Here is a 22,897-nt window from a genome sequence, read left to right as displayed (position 1 = left end):
CTGTTTCAAGCAGTTTATTGGTGTTTTAGATCCCCTGAAAACAGCAACTGCTTTAAGTGTAAGTCCCTGAAGAATACGACTGTAGAAAGAGAGGTCCAGCCCAGGGAGAATCTGGGACACGCGATATTCTGGGGATAATAATTTGGCAGGCTTAGTGATTTAGGCTTTAATGAATAGGATTTGGTTTCTAAGTAGGAGGGGGTTGAAAAACACTCGGCGAACGTACTCATGCTGGTCTGAATGACCTCATGAAAGCAGAAAACCTAGACATATGTGCCCCTGGATACGGTAATGGAGGTGGGGGGCAGCCCAGATGGCACTGCATGTACACAATGGACTCCGCAGTGGGAGCAAAGGGGCTACAGAGGGGAGCGAGGAGGGCTGGGGAAGTCCCTTTTGGTTTCTCTGACCCTTCCCCATTTTCTGGCCAGCCTTGCTCCTAATGCAGTATTCATCGCCAGATCATAAATGACCAAAGGACAACCCTCTCTTTGCTCCCGCTTCGTCAGCTGCGACAGATGAACATCCTAACTGCTTGTTTCCTCTAAAACCATACGCTAAAGGCAGCAAGCACGAGGGTGTTGGGCACTGGGGATTTTATTACAGGTGTGCAAGACGATTCGTCCCAATAACTATTGAACCCCACGGTCGCCATCGGTGTGCCCCGCGTGGCGTGACATGAAAACGTTGGTTCTGTAGCTGGTGCGTCTGTGCAGGGTCGAGCACAACCTGCTTCAGCCTCCAGATGCGTGAGCTGGGCTGTGCGTGGAGCGTGTTGTAACCTAGACCTGGGAATGCAATTAGCGTAGTTAGTGCCTCAAAAAGCAAAAGGTAAATAAGTAATTTAAAGCTGTTTCCTTTCCTAACTACTCAGGGTACAGAGTTAAACTCTAATTCGTACGTGCTGTGTGCAGGAGCTGTTATGCCACTGAAGCCTGTGGGGGTTTTTGTCCTGGGGAAGATTTTGCATGAGTGGGCCTGGGTGGGTCCCCACGAAATCACCAGAAGATGCTCTTCACCTTCAGAGGTCATGCCAGGCGTGCAGTAAGGGCTCCCAAACAGCCATTGCTAAGTGGCTCTTTGCAGAGCAGTGGAAAAACTGAGATCCCTTATGGAGTTTGAACCGGCTCCTAAAGAGGTGAGCCCTGTTACTGCAAAACCAGAAATTGCTAATTAAAAAAACCCCAACTTCATAGAATATTTTTACTTACAGAAATGATGCTGCAAAGTTTACTTGCTGTCTCCACGTTTCAGGGTTTGATGTTGGTCCCACAGCAGAGAGCGGTGACTTCGCCAGTGCCCCCCCAGCTAAGGGAGAAAGCCAGCTGCCTGCGCTGCTGCTCTGAGCAAGTGGTGTCATAGCCACTGCAGGAGAAATCTCAAATTGTGGGTTCAGGCCTGGTAGGATAAAATCCTTTTGGTGTCAAGGATTTGGTCTAGATGCTGCAGTGCAAATGAAGACTCTTTTTCTTCCTGGAAGTCTTCGCAGCTAGTTGTTTTTTGATTTATTTATTTTTAAATCTGAATCTGTTACCGATATCCAGTAAGTAGCTTCAAAAAAGCAGGGAGCAGAGAGTTGGGATGGAGGGGGGAGACAGTATGCAGAACTAGCAAGGAATTCTGTTGTTTTCCATTTTGTATCCTGTTCAATTATTATGGCGTTCTTGTGATCTCATAAACAGGATTGTTCCTGTGTAAGCAAAAGGAGATGATACCATCCCGAGTGTGCACAGTCATTTTGGAACAATACTTTCAACACATTTTGAATTTGGTTATGCTCATGAGAAGTGGAATTTGCCTTTCCTAAAATAAAGGGTAAAGCATACAAAACAGAATAATGTCTTTTAGGAAAAATATACTACCTGATACCTGCTTGCTGGTTTGTGGGTGAGTAGCAGAGAGGGGAGAAATACCAAGCCACAAGTATCCTTTAGGGAGCCATTGATAGTAAGTTTGCATCCCGAACCCAAAAGACTGTTTTAGTATTGGAATTCATTTGCTGGTGTAGGAGACGAACAAATTACTGTTTCAAATCTCTACATCCAACATTTAGATTTGAGGCCAAGGTTTTTTCTCTTCTTGACGTATGTAAATGTGGCTGTGCCAGACTCCTCATTGCACCAGCAGCAAAACCATAAGAGAGGGACCAGGTCCAGGACCTTCCTAGCCCCTCACAGGCCAGAAATTTATGGCATTCCTCCTCCCACTGCCCCCCAAAATTCATCTCTGACCAAGTCTACAGCAGATGGGTTTTCAGCATTGTAACCTTCACTTCCTCCACCTGGCGAAATGCTGCCGAGTTGGATTTATTTTGGCTGGAGATGACGATTACTTTTTTTGTCTGCCTGCCTTGCTCTGACAGCCTAACAAAGCCATAGCAGTGCCGAGGGAGGGCACGTAGGTTCAAAAGTAGATTGATGTTTTGCCATTGGCCTCTTTCAGGGAGCTCGGAAGCCTGTGCTGATGAGTGTGCAATGAGCGTGCGAGTGGATCAAGTGTGTTACAGCATGTGGGGTCTCACTGCTGAGCTTCGTCAGTCCTCTGAAAAGATTAGGAGAAGGATAACTGTTCTCCTTCGTTGTACACCTGGGACAAGTCTGTTTCAACATACATGAGCCTATGTGCATTAAAGCCCATGAATTTTTTTGTTGTTTTTAATGTAAGAAAGTAATGGAGCAAACTCCCATTTGCCCTACCTCTACACATGACAATAACCATTTTCTTTGACAGATTTAGGGTCTTTTAAAAAAAACAGGTAATGTGGTTTTCCATGACTTTGTCTTCCTTTACTTCTGGAGCAGAGCTCTTTGCCATGGATAAAGAGAGATGTGAGAGTGGGGGGAGCGGGGAGGAATAGGGAGTCCTTCCTTATGTGTTTAATTCAAATCCTAGGTGGAGTTTTAGCTATTCAACCTTTCTTAACACCTGTGTCAGCGTTTCCCTGTCCATAGTCCTTTCCACCCCCTCCCTTGGTTTATAAGGTTATATTGTTTCTGAAACTACAGCGTGTTTTTCTGGGCTCTTATTTTTAAAGTTAAATGACTGAAAGTACTGAACTAAAACTTGCTGGTGACACTGACTTTTTACCACCTAAAATTGGCAGTGATCACCAGACCAGAAATGGAAATTGGCAGGTACCACTGGATGTACAGGAGTTCAAGGCCACACCGGTACCATCATGTGCCAGCATTGAGAGGCAATGTTAGTCCTTTGGGGATTCAAGGTAAATAAAGGGCTGGGTGAAAGGGAAATGGAGAGTTCAGAAATGGTAGTAGCATAAACCTAATGCTTTGCACTAGTCCTAACAATTTAAGATAAATGTTCTTCTATTTTTCATGTTTTGTTTGTTAAGGATGTAAGGAGTCTAGTTCTTGCATATGAATATAAATTTAAATTTCGTTGCTAATGCTTGAAAGACAATAATGTGTGGTGAGGGACACCTCCCTTTTAACTGTGCTGCCCGATTGCTTCAAAACTCTTTACAGATGAGATGGCATAGTATGGGTTTTGTATGCAGGTGAATCTATCAAACTGATCAGCCACAAATGCAGTAATTGACACTAAAGCAGTGACAGCACATCTGATTCACTGGTCTCCTACAATATGCTTCCTAGACAATGTTCCGTGGTTTTGTTGCATTTTTCTCTTGCTAGAAGCAGTAAGTGCATATGTCAGAGCCTAAAGGAGGATTTCAGCTGAGGCTTTAAAGATTCTTTGGGGATTCCACATGCCTGTCCTTTTGATATCTGGCTTGAGTCCTCAAAAGATCCTATTTTATTTTCCTGAAGCTTCATTTTAAGAGTTTGGGGGGGATTTTGTTTTGAAGCATCTCAGAGAGGCACCTGAAATCAAGCATCCGATTGATTGCATTGGAAAATTCCAGTCTGACTGAGGGTTAACACAGCAAAGGATATAAATGCTCAGAGATACCATTTGCAGCTAGCTCTATCCAGCAATCCTCTTCTCTGTATGGAGCTGATTGACTGAAGCCTGCTTGACAGCTTGTTTGCTGGAGATGCCTGCCTCCGCATCAGAGACTTTAACAGCAACTGCAGGGAAATATTGACCAAAGCTTGCTGCTTAATCCTTCCCTTTTCCATTATATCTGCACACATGTTTGTTCTTTAGGATTCAAATGTTTATGTATTTCAGAATGGGGTGGTTTTTTGGTTTTGGGTTATTTGGGATTTTTTTTTTTTTTTTTTTGCAAATACTTAAGTTGCAAATCATGATCTCCACCTTCAATATCGGTATTCATTTTGGCCATATTTTATGATAAATGACCTGGGTGACAGACTAGGTGCCTCTAGAAGACATTCCCAAACTTCAGATCAGTGCACATGGGATATTTTATACACCAGAGAAATGCTTCAGGAAGGAACAGTAGATTACGAACGCTGCCTTCCTGGGCTGTGCAGGACATGGAGGGAGCAGGCCAGGTGCCCAGTTTCGGGGTCTTGTGCCCCTTCAGCTGTCCCCGGTGATGAGACACGTCCGTATGTGCTGGCACAGATGAGCAGAGGAGACACACGGCCTTCTGTCGCAGCAGCTGGGAGTCTGGCACCTAAAATGGTGCTAGAAACCCTTGTTTAGGCAACTGAACCCTGTTCAGGCTGCCTTGGGAATCTTCCTGAAATAACGTGCAGGTGAATGTGGTGCCTGTCATGGAGGAGCTGAAGATGAATGGGTTCTTGCTGATGGGGGTAAAAAAACCCCACCGACAAAGCCCAAATATGCCAATTCAAGGGAAGGTGCTTTAAATGGCTGCACTTCAAGAAATTAAAAGGTTTTTAGGCAGCAGTGAAACTGCTCTGAACAGGTCTTGGGTAAGATCAATCTGCCAGTGATGGATTAGCCCCAGTGAAAATACTGGTCTTTGCTCCTTTCCTTTAGATTGGAGGGAAAATGCCACTTCAGTCACGGCACAAGTCACAGCTGTAACACGTCTCCCTTCAGGACTGGCGTACGGCTCCCCGCTGCTGGGTGGCATTGGCTACTGAGCTGACATAAACTCTCTGTGTCTTTGACGAGCCACGTCATTTCTTGGGTGCCCTTGCAGTACGGGTATTTCTACTTTGCCTGCTCTGTCAGTGTCCGAATGGACATCGCTAGGAGAGCACCTCTGTGGTGGTCCTTGTGGCGTCCACCTCTTCTCCCAGGGTCTCCGCGTATGACGTGATCTCCGCTCCCCATTTTAAGCTTTAATCTGGCACTTGAGCAACAAGGGAAGAGTCAGCGTGGGATATTCGCTGTGGTGCTGGAGCCAAGACATCCCCAGAACACCTGCAAGATTAATGAGCCTTTCAAAACGCCTAAAACAATTTTTTCCCAGGAAGCAAAAGTACCATCTTTTTCTTTAGTAAGAGAAACTTAGCAATGGTTGTTTAACATGAGCTTAGCTGTAGGCACTCTTCCAGGCTGGGTGGGCGTTGTTTGCTTTATGGGAATCTGTTGGGTTTTTTTTCTTAACGTGCTTCCCCCAGATGCTGGGAGGTGTTTCAGCTGTTTTGTGAGCGCGTGAGGGCCTGCGAATGCGGAGTATCTCACCGAAACAGCCTGCTCCCTTACTGAAGCAAGCTTAAGTTTTGAAAATGGCGTGGTGGGGACTCATCTGGGGAAATAACCTGCATGAAAGCTGCTGCAGGGCAAAGGACTTGTGCAGTTGTGGTTCACGTTTCCTACCGCTCCTCTAGTTTTATAGTTGGGTAAACGTCTGGGAAGATCTTGGCAGCTTCAGTTATCTTTGAAATGGAGAATTTACCTTCTGAATCTTAGATCTGCCAGGCTGAAATCCCCACGTTCAGTGTTTTTGGTCCTCAGCTCTAGGGAGAGAGGTTGTGTTTCTGTTTGCTTCTTTGTAGCTAGGGAGGAGTCAACTGGGGAAGCAATCGGTAGCGGTGGCTGAAATCCAGTGTGGCAAAAGTCTTGCTCTCCCGATGAGTGCTGAAGGCTGATGGAGGGTGAGGTGAGTTACAGCCGCCAGAAGGGTGGAGCTAAGAGTCTCAACTCCAGTCTTCCAGGTAAGATACTTGCCCTTGATTAAAGTAAAATCAGCTTTAAAAATGGTATCAGCCAAATACAGGTGGGTCTGGAGGATGGTTGAATCTAGGAAGCCCAGGTGTCCTTACAGAAGGTTTCACAGAACTGCTGAAGTAGCCCATAGGACCGAAGTGCTTAGGTGCTTTTGGACCTCCCCCAGGGAGCCTGTCTGGACCTTCAGGTATTTTAATATCTTTGGCAGCCTGCCCATCAGTTCTTCTGTTTTACTTCTTTGGCTTGAGTTTGTCCAAAATAATCACCTGAGCTGGCACCTACTGGAGCAGCAACTCTTGCATGTTGACCCTACTAAGTGTTTCTCCAAGAAGGCAAAAATAGGTGAAGCAAGGGGAGGGAGGTCAGGGTGAGGGCAGAAGGGAGGAATGTCTTCAGGCACATTGAGCAGTGAGTTGTTGATACGTCAGCTGAGAGTTAAAGCTGCGGTTCGGACCAGAGGCTGCCCTTGCTGGTGCAGCGTGTTTGCACTTTGAGCTCTGCGTGTCAATGAGCCCTTCCACATGCTCGGGCTGTGCAAAAGTCCCAAGGGTTATTTTGGATAGTAAAACACTAGAACAAGTCTCCAGGAGGAATAATGCCAAAGCTTATATCAATACTGCTTAGCTATTCCTTATGCGAGAAGTCTCTTTTTAAATCACCTACTTAATTTTTTTCTGTAGAAGCAGCTTACAGTTAAAAAATATGCATAATGAAGGATTCCCATATAGACCTGTTCAAAGTAAGGTCTTTTCCAAAGTATAAATTAGGTATTTTTCTTCTGCTGCGATTTCCCCTGTTTCATGGGCCAAAAGTAAAACAGAGAAGACATGAATTAAAACAAACTTTTCCCTGACTATTGTCCAAAAGCAATAAAAGCTGGACAAGAGCGATTCTGTCATCCCACTGTCTGATGGGGCAGTGGCGTTCCTCCCATGCAGGTCTGACTCCTTGCTCTCACACAGCAGCCCCGAGATGGGCGCTTGCAATAAGCGTAGATGTAGTGGTTCATATTTCATAGATTGCACTGTCTGAAAACGACGCCTTCAGAACACCCGTGAGCTTAATGAGCCTTGCAGAGGCTGGGAATGATATAGATGGGTAGTGTGTGTATTTCAGTAAATTTGAAGAAGGTAAGTTAGGTAAGGCCGTAAAAGACTGTTTGGATCATCTGTCCTCGCATGAAACAGGTTTGATTCCTGCAGTGGGAATGCTAATTTTTTTTTTTCTACAAGAAGTGCCAGTTTGGGCCTGAGATTTGAAGAAAAAAGGGGGTTGTGTTTACTGCTGTCTGTTCTTAGAGTCTTCTCTGTGTCACTTAACAGGATCCGGAAAAGAGAAATCTTGCCTTGGTAAATTAGCCTTTTCTCCAATTTGAACGTCATGTTTTCTTTAGTGAAAGGAAAAAATTCACTGTTTCTGTTGATGAACGTTGGTAACCTCTGCAAGGGTTTTGTTGGGTTTTTTTTGTTAATCGTGTTAGAAGAAAATGTGCTTGATTTTAAACTTATGCTTACTGGGTTTTTGCTGGAGTATTAGGAGCAGCTTATTATCATTACTCGTACAGTACCACAGAGATAATTGGTGCTTTGTGGATTTAAAAAGGGGTCTGCTCGTGGGACTCCCAGGCTGTGAGGTGCTTGTTCTTGGTGCACACCAGTTCTCCTGGTCTCTCTGTGCCTGTTCCAGCACAGGAAGCGTGAGCAAGGACTTGTAGTTCTGTGCTACACAAGAATATGGAAGCATCTAATGAAGTGTAAGGATGGCAGGCTTAAAACTGATAATGGACAATAAATATCTTCTCAGAAGCGGGGAACTGGCTGTATGGCAATGCTGAAACCAAGTATCTTGTATATGTTTCAAGAGTATCTGGAGAAGTTGTAATGAATGCTGATAACCAGCATTATTAGCTGGTTAGCTAATAATTAGCTAACCAGAAAGGAGCTCCAGAAAGGAGCTGCTTGTTCTTTGAGTGGCTCTTAAATAGTAGAGATTGGGCGAGATTTACTGAATGAATCAGAGTACCCCAGATCTCACTGCCTTTCACTTGAAGCATCTCATGCTAGCTGCTGTGAAGGATGAGCGTGGTGATCTTGCTGGATTTCAGGTCTCATCCTTTTTGGCAGCCCTGATGGCTGTGGTCTCCCAAGGTCACGTCTTCTCCATCACAGATACTATGCTGGCTAAGAAGGCTTATTTATCGATTTACAACTCTGGGAGAGGGGGATGCGAATGCAGAGGAGGTTACTGATCTGGCTAGACTAAAGTACCCTCACATGAAGTTTTCTTGCTCTCACGACAGGTTCATTTTCAGTATAAGTTAATTTCACAACTACTGATTTGGAGAGGACAAAAAGGCAAAATTAAGGAAGGTTGAACCTGAAAGGAAGTTCTCTGTGGAAGAGCTTTAAGAGGTTTGTGGGAGGAAAATAAAGGATTTTCTCTATTTGAGCTCATCACTTACTTAGTCTGTTTAACGCACTTAATCCAAAAGTGTGGTGAGTGAGCATTTATTGTAATTCATGACAGAGGTTTTAGCTTTGTGTCATGTTTTGTAAATTAGCAAAATTTAAGATAAACAGGAATAGGTAAGGATAGAGCTTCAACAAAGACTTCCAAGTGATTTAACGCGCAGCCTTTTTATTTTAGTGCTTCTATTAAAGTATAGAGAGAAATTTGTCACATGCTTCAAACTTACCCTTGTAAGATTAAATGTTTTATCTTATTGTACTGTTGCCACTGACCCTTGGCTGCTGGTGTGGGTGATAGATGTGAGAAGTTATCTTACTGTAGGAATAAGACTTATTCTCACTGGCTTATTCTCACAGAAGGAAGAAGGAGGTAAATTCCATTTTTGCTTCTGAGCTATTAATGTATTCCTGCATTCCTCACTGCTTCCCCCTAGCTGTCAGTCATGCTGTAACATATGAAAATGTACATCCTAGCATGCATAAGCTATTCAGAATGGAGATTTTTAAAAATACAGTAGGTGGCAGAAAGTAAAATTGGCATTTGCTTCCATTGACATAAAGTTCTTTTTCTGACAAAGATCCGTGGTGGTTTAGGACTCTGATGGTATTATGCACACTTGGTATTGGGTAATCTTCAGTACTGGGGTAGCGGGCTGAATGTAAAGTATTGAGTTCTCCTCTTACATTTATTTGTGAATTGGGAGTAATGCTGCCGACACCAGGCTCCCGTGTATGTGTAATAATGAGCCTGATTTACATACGATGGCTGCATTTAAGGTGTTACCTAATGCTTTTTCTTTCCTTGTGTCTCTTGCAACCTTCTTTTTGTTAAAACAATTCCTCCACACATGCTCCCTGAGCTGTGGTGCTGCAGCCAATGGAGATAGTGGTTCTGTGGTTGAACATGCAGCGTAATTTCTACCACATATTAACTAGACAGGTGTCCAACATGCCAGGATTTCTAAAAATGCATTACACAATTACAGGAAGTAAGTGATGAGAAAAAAATGGTGCCCGTTGCTTCATCTTTCAGAACAGCAAGACAGATTTATGGGAGGGGAAGAAATGAAACTTCTAAGGAAAAGAGAGTGGGAACTAACTCAGAAAACAGCCGTGGGAGCCTGGAGGTTTATCTCCCTGAAATGGAGAGCTTTTCAAACCTCCTTTCAGGTTTTCTTTGTTCCTTTTGTTTCTTGTTCCATACTGGCCTTGACTATGAGATCAGTGGTTCGTACCTGAGATACATGGAGGCACAAATTCAACCTAGGAGGAGTTTGGGACATTAGAGGACAGGCTGGTTTTCTGTCCAGGAGGTGTGGACACGCTTTCCTTACATCATGTTTTCAGTGCTTCGTTTTGAGGGACATGTTTGTGTCAGCTTTTCAAGTCTGGGCTTCAAGAGCTGATGTGTAAACTTCTTAGAGCAAGCCCTAGGAACATTCAGGACAGCTACCTGATCCCATTGCATTGTCTTTTGTCATTTCCAAAGCACAGATTTTTGTCATTCCACTCCATCTTGACCTTAGTAGGATGAGTTAGAGTCTGAGAATTGCCTTTTTTTTTTTTTTGTTAAAGACTGCTTTCCATTAATTCTGCATTACCTTGCTTTTCTAAGTTTAAATCTTAAAGCCATACTTAAAGTCCCAAAGAAGATTTAGCCACACAATTGCCGTTTGACATGGGAAATTGAATGGCTAAGCTCCTGCATATATGCAATAGCTTGTACACTGCTGGGTAAATTGTATAATTGTTCTTCATACATTAAGCAACCAATTGCCAATTTGTGTACATATGTAGGTTCATCCTTTACCAATTTCCTGTGACTGATAGTTTCCAGGAGATTAAAAGAATAGCTGGTTCCTGTTTTTTCTCTTCTCTTTATTTTTGTCCTTTAGCAAGAATATTTGTGTGTGTGTGTGTTTTTAATAGCATTCATTCCCTAGAGAATAATCTCAGTCCTTGTTTTAGCTGGCCTCCTTCTGAGAGTGTGTTAAATCTGTAGCCAAGATCAGAGGCAGCTCTGGGCAAATCATTGGGCTGTTATTAACCTGCCTCCATGGCAACTGCTGCTCGCCAGCCTGAGGACAAAAAATGTTTTTATTCTGCTGAGTTGCACAAAAGGTTCTAGTGATGCCTTGCACAAAATGGCCATTGAAAGGGGAGATGCAGTGATGTGTGTTTGTGCTGTACAGTTTCATATTTAAATCGTTTTACACTGTTGTGTTGGAAGTGGGATATACAGCTGAGAAGTTCAGCGTGTTGGCCATATGGAAAGTAAAACTAGCAGAAAATTGGAACTAAACTTATTTTAATACTACTTATTTTTGTCAGCCTGAGTTCGCAGGCCTTCAGCCTGCAGTTGTCATCACTGCGTTAGCAAGTTATTTTGTGAACATGAACTAGGCAAACATCATCATGGGTTTTCAGTTGTACTGTATGAAGATACTTGCTGACTTGGGGTTACAGAGAGAGACCATAAAGCAGGTTTCCTGGAAAGCTTTAATTTTTTTCAGAAATCCTCTAATTTGTTTCAGTTCTTGTTTGGGAAGATTGGTAAGTGTATCTTAGTGCTTGATGAGCTTCAAATTTTAGCTGGTTTTGAAAGCTGCTCTTGGCACTACTGTTTTAGGCTTGCTTTAAAACAAAATTATAAAACCGGCTATATTGCTCAGGCTGGGCATGGATTTAGGCTGCTCATAAGGAGTGTTCGCAGTGGGATCTGTGGGGGGGTCTGGCAGCCCCAGCACGGTGATGAGGTTGTGTCCCGCAGTTAGTTACCCTCTGGCAGGAGGCTGTGCAGCTCTGCTGTCAAGTTGGGCGCAGAATGAGTATGTATGGATGGGTGCTGTCTCTCGGAATCGTGCTGGTTTGGGATGCTTCCTGCACTTGCAGGTTGGCAGCGCGCTATTTCCCTGCGCATTGAAGTCTCTCTGCTGTCTGCTTTAGTCTTGCCGTGAAGGTGAGTAGTTTCTGCAGTTCCACGTTTGGGCAGTCTTCTCTGTCTCGTTCAAAATAGCCCGGTTGCTTTAGACACCTCTTAGGGCGTACCTTGGCCGTGGTCTGCACTGATAAAATGAAGGCCACCCCAATATTGTGATGGCTTTTGCCTTGGGCTGTAGAGGAAGACGTAAAGAGTATCTCCACAAAGATGCTATGTGCAGCTGCCAGTCGCCGGGAGGTGAGAGGGGGTTGGCTTGTGTTCTAGTGTCTGTGGATTAGTGGCAGATATTGTCATGTGTTCGGGTAAGAGATCTGACAAACGCCAGGGCGAATGTTCCGCCAGTGGCCTGGAAAGCCGGCTGGGCAGCATGGGGTACTGGGAGGACAAGTGCCTGGTTCGGGGGTGTTAATCGTCAGTCCCGGGTATACGCCAATTTTTAGTTTTGTCAAGCAGGCTGCTCCCATTTTCTGAAACCAGCAGCTTTTCTTTTGGACCTTGTCAGTCCGTTGGCTTTGCTTCCAGCTGTTTTTATTTCCTATCTCTGATGGGATCCTTCTGCAAAGCAATCTGTGGATCAGCGCGATTAGGTGATCAACCTGCTCCACGCCAAGCAATGATCTAGCGTTAAGTCACCTTCCCCTTCAGGAGCGCAGCCCGAAAGGCTGTTTGTTTTATGTGGCTGTGACCACGTGTGTGTTGAGCGTTGCCCGCTGGATCAGAGCGTGGTTACTCTTGGATAATCCTTCACTGCAAATCCTGCACCAGGTGCAAGCGTTTCTTGGATTAACTCTCGGAGGTTTGGGCCTGACCCGGGAGCAGATGCTGCGGAGGACGAGCCAGGCTCACGCGTACATCTGCCGTTGTGCCTGGTGTGTGGCTTGTGAGCTGCAGATTCCCCGAAGCAGAGGATCGCTCTGCAAGGTCTGGTGTCTGAACTTGACTCCTGACCTCTGTGTTAAGACAAAAACCAGAGATGATTTCCTCCGATAGCGTGAATTTGGGTTTTGTTTGCCCTGTCACTGCTAAGCTGGGGTGTTTGTTCCTTTGGCAGTGTTCTTGTCGCGAAGGTAGTTCCTGCTGAGTAGACTCCAGCTGTGGGCTTGACTGTAAAAGCTTCCCAGGCTCGTTTCTGTACAATTAAATCTTGTCTGCAGTTAGCAAAGTGGCGTTTCATAAGTCATTTCAGTGGTGATAGCTGCTTAAGCCTGACTAGGACGCTTGCTAGTGACTCTCTAAAACAAGAGTTTCCCACTTATGAAATGGGAAGGGTTTCAGTTATCAGATGCGTATTATTCCCCAGTGCTTCATGGCAGTGCCTGCTCTGCAACTCATTCATTAGCGGGAAAGGGAGGGGGATAAAAATAAACTTGCCTTGTGTGGTGGATGGAGACTTGCTGATCTTTGTGAGGAATTTTGGGGGTGCGAAGATGTGATGTGATGTACGTACTTGCCAGCTGTCTCCCTGCCTTCAAACGCTTTGTCCGTTTAGCACCTTCCTGTAGAAGCAGCGGGCTGTTCCTACGACATCCAACGCTGGTCGCTCCATTAAGCGTTGTCTTAATGGCTTGTGTTTTGCGCAGTTGTATGAAATGCACATTAATGGAGACAGCTTAATGCCATCACCCTGAAGTAATGAATTGGTATGGATTGCCATTACCATTATAGCGCAGTTAAAAGCTGTGTTTGTTGCCGATTTACATTTCCCAGCTCTGCAAGCAGATGGGTTTTCAGGCCACGCGGCTGGGAGGAACCTGGCAATTCAGCTGCAACCTCCTTATTACAGTGTTTGTAGAACAGCAGTTTGGGGGGGGTGTTTTGTTAACTCAGACTGCTTAAACAATACATTTCATTAAAACTGATTATGCTACTGCAGACTGTATTCAGGGATCACTGTAAATCCAGTGTACCCTATAAAACTGGAAATGTATTGTCTGTGTACAGTGTGTATGTGTCAGTACAGCTTCATCTCACTGCTCTTGATCAAAATTGCTACTCTTTGGCCCCCATTCAGGTTTTCTGTTGTTAAAATATCTATATCCCTATAACCTCATACAGATTTATACAAAAAGATACTCAGGAGCCATGGGAGAGCGTAGTGTGGTTAAGTTTTGCAGACCTGAATGTGTCCTTCTTCCAATGAAAGTGCAAAGTATCGCTTTTCCAAAAGGCTTCATTGTCTTGAGTATTTGCTCCTCTGGCTTCCTGAATGGTGCCAGCGTAGCTGGTGCTCCTGCCGTTAGATACGCTGAAACATGGTTAGCTCTGTATGAGCAGCTGAATCACAATGAATCACTTCAGACAAGTGATTTTTTTTCTTTTTCCATTTCATAGGCTGTCTCATTGATCTCCTCTTGATCCTGTAAAGATAGGAGCACTCAGCCCACTTTCTGGGCTTTGAGTCCATACCAACAGATCTGTAGGTCACTGCTTTAGAGGGTGATGCTGTCTTGCACTACTTATAGATTTTTGCTTAGCATGTCAATGCCTGGGCATTTTAGTCCCTGTGGCTTTTACCAAGTGGAGGACAGATATTCTTTTCCTCATAATTTGCTTTTTGCTCATAACGTTTCTTTTGCTTTCTCTCTTCTGCTTAGGTTGCTTTGAATGTTGCATTAAGTGCCTAGGAGGAGTGCCATATGCTTCGCTCGTGGCAACCATTCTCTGCTTCTCGGGGGTAGCGTTGTTTTGTGGCTGTGGCCACGTGGCGCTCACGGGAACCGTGACTATCCTCGAGCAGCACTTCTCCACGACTGCCAGTGACCATGCTTTGCTGAGTGAAGTGTAAGTATGCCTCCGATTTCCATTAATCCTCGTAACACCCTCACGCTAAATGAGCAGAGGTGGATTAAAACCTCAGTCTCCATCCTTGAGTATTAGGTTGCTTGTTTGTCCAACAGCACTCGGTGATTTTTTGGTGTTCACACACAAAGAACCAGAGTGTGTATCCTGCTTAACCTGTTTATGTTGTGATACTATTTAATATCTTCATCAGTGCCATAGACAGCAGGACCGAATGAACCCTCAGCAGGTTCGCGGATGACACCAAGCTGAGTGATGCAGTCAGTTCACTTGAGGGAAGGGACGCGACCCAGAGGGACCTTACAGCTTTGAGGAGTGGGCCCCTGCAAACCTCATGAGGTTCAACAAGGCCAAGTGCCAGGTCCTGTGCCTGGGTCGGGGCAATCCCCAGTATCAATACAGGCTGGGGGATGAAGGGATTGAGAGCAGCCCTGCCGAGAAGGACTTGGGGTGACTGGTAGATGAAAAATTGGACATTGAGCCGGTAATGTGCGCTCACAGCCCAGAAAGCCAACTGTATCCTGGGCTGCATCACAAGAAGCGTGGCCAGCAGGTCGAGGGAGGGGTTTCTCCCCATTTACTCTGTTCTGGTGAGACCCCACCTGCAGTTCTGCGTCCAGCTCTGGGGTCCTCAGCACAGGAAAGACAGGGACCTGTTGGAGCGGGTCCAGAGGAGGGACACAAAAATGATCAGAGGCCTGGAACACCTCTGCTATGGAGAAAGGCTGAGAGAGTTGGGATTGTTGAGCCTGGAGAAAAGGGTCTGGGGAGACCTTACAGCAGCCTTCCAGTACCTAAAGGGGGCTTAAAAGAAAGGTCGAGAGAGACTTTTTACTGGGGCCTGTAGTGACAGGACAAGGGGCAACTGTTTTAATCTGAAAGAGGGTAGATTTAGTGTTCGTTGGTGACAAAAAGTTTGAAGGATGACAGGAATAACAGGGAAGTGTTGTTCTTTCCATTGCCTCCTCAGAAGAAGGTGGACCAATATAGTACAAACGGGGAAAAAAGAGAGAGAAAAGACTAGAAAGAGCTTAAATGTTTGTCCCTGCAACTGCAGCCTTTGGAAATAACCACCGGTGAAATATTTGGGGCTTTTGTGTTCTGGAGGCTTCTCCACGAAAACAGAGGAAGGCCTGGAGGCCTGCACCAGGTCCGGGCTCAGCGCCCAGCCGCACCGGCGCGAGCCTCGCGTTCCCCTTGACGCTGAGGGACGCGCGGGTCCCAGGCTCTGTCCTGCTGGTCTGAGCGCGCTGGGTGTCATGCAGCCCCTCCAGCTGAACTGCCAGGCTTTGAAAAGGCTCGTGTCCGGCGGCAGCGAGGAATTTTGCGCGAGCTGTGATTCACGACGACGGCACACCGCCGTCGAGATGCCGACTGGGTCTGGGTTCGGACTCTTGCCCGTTGCTCGTCGCGGCGCAGGGCCGGCCCCTGGAGACGTCTCCATCCTGGGGGCGGCGTGAGGAAGGGCAGCCAAAACCCTCCCGTTTTTTCTTTTCTTTCCTCACCGCCTCCCTTTACGGGCTTGCAGACAAAGACCTGCCAGTTCACATGCGCAGCTGACCCCTTCCCATCCCCAGGGATCACAGATGCCGGTCCTGCAGCCCCGTTTCAGGGCTTCTGCCCCTTTTTAGGGCTTCTGCCCCGTTTCGGGATCCTCTGTGCCCAGACCTGCCGCATGGCTGTGGGACTGCCCCCCACCAGGGTCCCCCACCCCAGGGCCACCCACCATCGCACCCCGGCTGCGGCTCGGCACGGCATCCCCGGCTCCAGCGCACGAGCCACGAGGACCCTGCAGTTAGCCACAGAATTTGGCGAGAAACTGCGAACGGCTATTCTTCAGCAGCTGAGTAACAAAAACACCCTGTTCTTCTGTCAGTCTTCGTTTGAGGAAAACAGAAGAAATTGCCAAAGCAGCTGTAACAAGCAGCAAGTTTTAAATTTTGGAGAATTGTTGACAGCGTTTCTTGTCAAGTCAGCATCAGCAGCTGGGGAAACGCATAATTCCTACCAAAGCAGCTGAGGTCTCGGACTCTGTGGAGGCCAAACAAGAAAGGCAAGGGAGAAGAGGTGCTAGAAAGGGGCAAAATAATTTAAGGCCACAGAGACATTAAATGAAAAATATGCTAGTAAGGCACCCTTTGGAACAGATTTTTTTTAACCGGGTTTCGTATTACTGATTTCTGGTAACATGCATTGAGTCTCTCCCAGGCTATTAATGATGATGAAATGAATTCTTCTATACTCTCTCAAATCCTGACTTAATTTTCTTGTGCTTCACAGCACAGGTGCAACAGATTGATCCTGTTATTTTTAATCAGTTTGGAAAACAAACATAACACTTCCCACATCAAATTTTAAATGAGCAATATTGTATTTTGATACAAGGGACATGCTACTGTCTGGACAACATTTAACTGTATCGATGGTAGTCATCAATTTTCTTTAAATTAAGCTAGAACATGCAGATTCTCCTTAGCGATCTCTGCTAGCCGCTACTTAGTGGAGACTGGTAAGAATTGAAAAAACCACCTGAGGAAAAATATATTTATCCTTAGAAAACTGGCACTATGGATGTATAAAATTAACCTCTCTGTTCTGGGAATAGCTTCATCCAAAATATCATCTCAACAATCAAACTAAGAAGGCATAATTTCTGGAGAAGTTATGCTAATAACGAAGTATGACTTTTGGAGACCAGAAGAAGTATTGTATGGAAGATCTGGCATTCTGGTCTTCCGAAACAATTAGCTTCAGATACTGAATCTGATTGATAGTATTGAGAAATTATTCTTTCCATTTACCTATTCTAGCCAGAGTAAAAATACCATACAAGTGTCATTGCAGATGGTAGATTTTTAAGGAATAGAGAACTTTCTCAAATAATATCTGAGGGGAGTGCTTATACCATGTGCCCTGAGATCATCTTCCTCTGGATGGCTCCATAGTACCTCAAATGAAAGCATTTCCTAAATATTTCTTTTATTTTTTAAAAATTGAATTACACGTTGGGGAGCTCAACACTGCCATGACTTAAGGCACTGAAACTACCTGCTCACTTGGAAGTACCATCCCAGGCTGCAGAGCAAACCGTTCCTCCTCAGGAGAAGTCACTGCATGTTTCCTGGGTTTTGTATCAGACAAGTATCACTGAATTTACAAACTTTTGCAAATGTACATTAACTGGATTTTACAGGTGGAAACGGTGAATTTCAGGGGCTGCTTCCTTTCCCAAAGCCAAAGGAATCACCACAGAGCCTGGTAGTTCAGCCAGTAGTTTAGCTCCAGCCTTTGCCATTTCAAAGCCCTGTGTTGCTCCTGTCAGACATTCCCTGAGTTAGGTGTCAGGATCCATAACAGGAAAAAAACCTAAAAAATCTCCATAGTGGAGACATGAAATTGTGGCTTCAAGCTAGTGACTAATACCTGTCAGAGTAAGAACTGCAGCACAAACAGGGGATGCTCGAGCAGATGCAAGACTAATGCACATCAGTATTGCTTAGCTGTAGAAGCGGGATAGTCGTACCGGTGCTCTCCTGCAGCCTGCTTGCTTAAAATGCATTAAGGAGCCTTGAACTGTATTTCTAGAAAAGGAGTTATCTCATACCTATTATGATTTGGGAGGACTGGCTTTGTTTTTATAGGGCTGAAATCTAATTACATCTTTTTTTCTTTTCCATTTTAGAATACAGCTAATGCAGTATGTAATTTATGGCATTGCATCATTTTTCTTCTTATATGGAATAATCCTTTTGGCAGAAGGTTTTTATACAACAAGCGCTGTGAAGGAGCTGCATGGAGAGTTCAAAACGACAGCCTGTGGCCGCTGCATCAGTGGAATGGTAAGTAGCATCAGAAATGGGAATAGTAGTCTTTGCTTGCTAAAACCCGTTGGGCTTGGTTGGACTCCTGTGTTTTTGAACAACAATATTTTGCTGCCGCCTTTGTTTAACTCCTTATGGGTGGTCAGAGTCAATCCCTGTTGCTGATCCGTCTTTGATCTTTGAGGATGCTTGGTCAAATCCAAATTCTGCCAATGGACTGTTGGGGTACTACTGTAGCCTCCCTTATCATAAAGGTGAACCCACTGGTCTGAACTAAGTTGATTAAGACTGCTAATTTTAAAACACACAATGCGTGACAAAATGAAATTTGTGCTTTTAAACATGGGGCACACTAGTGATGCTTAAAGGCAGACTGTGAAATGGCTGTGCTTTGCAGAGCTATTTAAATAACAAACTGTAATGCCTCTGACTTCCATAGTCAATTCTGCTTAAGGATGTCTGGAACCTTCAGACAAACAGTAATGAATGAAGCTTCACAACATCTTTGCACTTGAATCAAGTATTGCTGTCTTGGGTTTGCAGATGGCAAAAGGCATACAGATATAATAGTGAGTCTTTTTCGCAAAGCTGAAACACTTAAAGCCTTAAAGTCACAAGCCATCTTCCCTTCAGTGTACTTCTGTATTAGAAAAAATTTTAAACAAAGTTTAACTAAAAATAAAACTTCAGATTCTCACCCACGTTGCCCCCTAGGGCGCACTCTGCAAGAACAGAAACAACTATGTTTCTGAGACAGGATTTCAAAGCTATTTCTGAAAATCTGAATTCAAAGCTCATAGTTATGGAGGAAGCCAAGCAGTATGACAGATCGCCCACGGGAAAGTGTGGGTGAAAAGAGAAGAGGCTTTTGATGTGATTGTTGCATTTTAATATACAATCTATATCCTGTACTCAAAAAATATGTACTTTCAGCTGGTTAAATACCAGAGATGCATGTTTATTTTCAAGAGGATTAACAATTTTCCACTGTGTTGTTGGATACTTACTGAATTTTTGAAGAGCTAATAAAAATAAGACATCCGATCATTTTCCAGTTAAGCAGCTATTTGCTTGCTCTTTTTCTAGCAAGTATGATCTTCAGTGAGAAGCAAAATTAGATCCAAAGCAGTGTTTTCCAAAGATCCAAAATACAGTAGAAACATACACATACGTGCATTTCTTCAGTGCAGACAATTGCTTGTGCAGTTGAGTAGTTGCAGGCACATGATTGTCAGTTGCTTATACAAATACCAGTATGACACATGGAAATAAGACAGAAAAATGTGTTTTCATGTTTGCCCACATTTGTCCACACAATGAAGGAGAGAATTTAGCAGCTGAGTAATGGCTTGGAGCTCTGGTAAGATGCATCAGTATTCACTGGTGACAGTAAATGCCTGTATGTTGCTGTGTAGTGGTAGAGCTGCTTAAAACATCAGGGTTGGAACAAGGTTTGTGAGGCGATATACCTTAGCAGACTAGTGGATGCAGCTGGGTTTTGGACAACAAGCTTTTGGATATATGGTGATTTTTATTTTTTTTTATTTTTTTTTTTTCCTCTTTGATTAAGAGCTCCTCTACTTCTTCCTCCATTACATTACCAAGCAAGGTCCTGAAAGACAGTCCCTTCCATCTTGCATAAGGTTATTAGAGAAGACAGACTCCCAACTTTTCCTAAATTACTTCTGTGGGCTGTGGTGATGCAGAATAGCCATTTCCCACAGTTACCGCATTAAATGAGAGCGAGTGTGTTTTTTCCTGGCTATTTGAGGAGTTAAAGGCTTTGTGTACTTCCTCCCGTGCACACTTCCACATACACATATGCAAACCCACATTTTATGTATAGTCTATCTATAGAAATCCTTTACACTGGTCCACTTGGTCCTTACCAAAATCCAAAGAGAGAATTCTCAATTCTCGCATAAAACTTACAGGTCTGGTGTATGGCACTATCTAATATGAAATAGGGTATTTCAGTTCAGTTGTGTATAAATTAAAGGCTAGCTGGGTTTTTCATGGACCTTAGTTCTGCAAGCACTCCCACCTCCCCACCCGTACAACCTTTGCTGACTGTAAAACCTAACCAACGCTCAGCCTTTGCTGTACCGTTTGCGGTGTTGCTCAGCACGTCTGGACAAAAACCTACGAGGGTGCAAACTTCCACCACTGCAGCGTTAGTTCAGTCCATCAGTTCTGGGTCAGGCTGAGGCAACCTGTCCTCCCAGAGCCTTTCCCACCCTTGCTGTTCTTCTCTGGCACACAAGTTTCAAGTGAGATAGTACGGCATCGGTGCTTTACTGGAAGTAAAGCCTTTCCAGGCCACCGACAGTTAAATAACAGTGAAAAGGGAACACACAAGATGTAACAGCATTTCCCCCGCTTTCCAAGTAGGATCCAAATCCTGGTTTCCCTAGCAGGAGGGAGCTAGGACTGATGCCAGAGCTACTGTTTCACCATAAAACTTAGAAGAAGAGAGAAAAGTGAAAGAGGTCCAGTGGGAGGGGGAAGCTGGAGATTTCCAAAGCAATGAGCACCATACCTTATAATCTCATCAAAGAAAACACTTTTTTTTTTTTTTTTTTAAAAGAGCAAACCCAAACCAGCAAATTTCAATGGAAAATCCATGATTCTCTCAAGTGAAGTAACTAATTTTCTTCTTGGCAATGTGTGTTAGATTAATCGAATCTTTCTGATGTGCTATAATGGTTGTGGTATGTTTTCAAAAACAGGTATTCTGAAATGTTACATTCAAAATTGATTTCAATAAATCAGGGAGTATGGGAGAGCTCTGTGAACATTGATTCACTCTATTGTTTTGATTTGCAAGTTGCATAGAAATGCTAGTATGTTACAGTTAATTAAAAAAAGTCCTTAAATTGATTTTTGTTGGAATTTTATTGCTTTTAGCTTACAACCAGCATCCCTGCTTAGTGAGAATCTTGAGAAATTAATGGACTGCTCTTTCAGGAGGTCAAGCTGTTTACTCAAGCAGGCTGCTGAAAAAGGAAATGTCTGAATTATTTTCTCAGTAGCACTTAAACTACCAAAGTATTCATAAGCAATGAGAATACTGATTTTATTTGTGCTTGGAAATCAAATGTTTTATTACTTGATTTCTTGAAAGTATGCTTAAAGATTATTTTGAAGTATTTTTAAGGAAAATTGAAGTATTCTTCTCAAAGAATAAACCTCAAGTGCGTGTGTTTTCTCTGTCCAGTTTGTTTTCCTCACCTATGTGCTTGGAGTGGCCTGGCTTGGGGTCTTTGGCTTCTCTGCTGTGCCTGTCTTTATGTTCTATAACATATGGTCAACTTGCGAAGTCATCAAATCTCTTCAGACAAATGTGACAGTTCCAGGGGACCAGATCTGCGTGGATATCAGGCAATACGGTACTCATTTTAATCCTGATTAAATGCTTTATCCTTTCTCCTTGGTCTGTCTTCAGTAGTTGTGTCTCAGCCTTATCAAATGAACCAAATGCAAAAGTATCTTGTGTCTCTGAATGTGCTATTACTTTTCTAATTAATTCAGATTACACTGATCTCTTTCCAGATGCAATCAATTTAACTGGCAAGTCATTTATCTAAAATGATTTTGTAGTGGTTTCCAGTACTATAATATTAGATTTAAAAATAGATCAGCCTCAAAATAAACTGCTTAGAAACAGGGCTGAGAAATAGATAACCAGATTCTGGTTTTTGAACCCATATGTATATATTCTTTCCTTTCAAGAAGCTGTTTTTACTTTTAAATATGAAGTTGACACCCAAACTTTGCTCTAACAATTACTTTCAGTTAAAAGACCAAACACCTGCATTCAAGAGTCTGCCTTAACTGTTAATGAATTAATACTGCTTTCTGATGACACACAGAAATCCAAGGGGGGTGCAGGTAGCAGAGGAGTGGGACAATGCCTTAAAATAGGGTCAGGCTTTTCATTCCTTCAGGTGAATTTTCCTGAAGTTTATCTTTTTAGCTTCCCTTGTGCAGAAGAGCTTTTGTCACCATTACTTCTGGCTTCATTTTAGCTAGCATTTTCTAGTAATGTTTCTTTCTTTGGACTAAGTCATTCAAAGCTGAAAAAACAAATTCAGAATTGAAAAAGAAAGCAAGTTTGGTTTTGCTTTCCTTATCTGGGCCATAAATCCAGTAGAAGATAAGATATACTAATTTTAAAAGCAGAAAGTCCCAAATCAGTTAAATGTTTGCATCCTATTTTAGCAACTGACAGCAAGAGGCTGGGAAGACGTTTTCTTCAGCAGCAAAGTTTAGGAGTGCAGGGAGAAGGTGCAGTCCTCCACCTTTCTGCTTCTCCTGGTTGTTTTGCAGCTGTACGAGTGTAGGGCTGTGCTGTTCCTCTGATCAGTAAAATCATTTGGGTTTCAATGAGTGATGGGAGAGAGCAGCTCCTTAACAGGCAATTTGCGTCACTGAACTGTCCTCACGTTTTTGGGTGGAAGCAGTAGCTAAAAGGCTTCAAGTGTGTATTGCAGTTGCAGAGAAGAAGCTGGCTTTAAAGTAAATCCTAAGAAATCTTTTTGCAAACCATACCATCCCGAGATAATTTCAATGACCTGCCCTTTACAGAGTTGCTAAATCCAACCAGCTGAGTTTGAAATGCGAGTAGTATGGAGGAGACAAACTGGTTTTCTCGTTTCAAGTGGCTTTTGCTTAAGCTTTACATCTGTTACGGGCCTGAAAGTTGAGGTTATTTTAAACTTTCTAGGTCCTGTCGACTTTTCAGATTTTTCAATTGTGTAAGAAAAGTAATTGGGAGTACATGAGGTACGGCAGACCAAGTTTTCTTGTAGCAGTGTTCACTTAATGCTTTTGCA

General features: G+C 43.8%; 1 protein-coding gene across 6 annotated transcripts in view; it reads left to right on the top strand.

Moving 5' to 3' along the window:
* Positions 1 to 22,897, top strand: part of GPM6B (glycoprotein M6B) — a 113,335-nt gene that overhangs the window by 84,648 nt on the left and 5,790 nt on the right. For 3 of the 6 annotated variants that reach the window (XM_075057539.1, XM_075057537.1, XM_075057538.1), the window contains exons 2-5: positions 3,104 to 3,223; positions 14,037 to 14,223; positions 17,924 to 18,080; positions 21,280 to 21,451. In XM_075057539.1, the coding sequence (XP_074913640.1) occupies positions 3,121 to 3,223; positions 14,037 to 14,223; positions 17,924 to 18,080; positions 21,280 to 21,451 (619 nt within the window). In that variant the 5' untranslated portion in view covers positions 3,104 to 3,120. The remainder of the gene's footprint in view (positions 1 to 3,103; positions 3,224 to 14,036; positions 14,224 to 17,923; positions 18,081 to 21,279; positions 21,452 to 22,897) is intronic. The other 3 variants (XM_075057542.1, XM_075057541.1, XM_075057540.1) reach the window with 1 other exon arrangement.

This window comes from Buteo buteo, chromosome 25 (genome assembly GCF_964188355.1).
Source record: "Buteo buteo chromosome 25, bButBut1.hap1.1, whole genome shotgun sequence".
Classification (NCBI taxonomy): domain Eukaryota; kingdom Metazoa; phylum Chordata; class Aves; order Accipitriformes; family Accipitridae; genus Buteo; species Buteo buteo.
The sequence above is the reverse complement of the archived record's forward strand: the minus strand, read 5'-3'. Positions and strand labels throughout refer to the sequence as shown.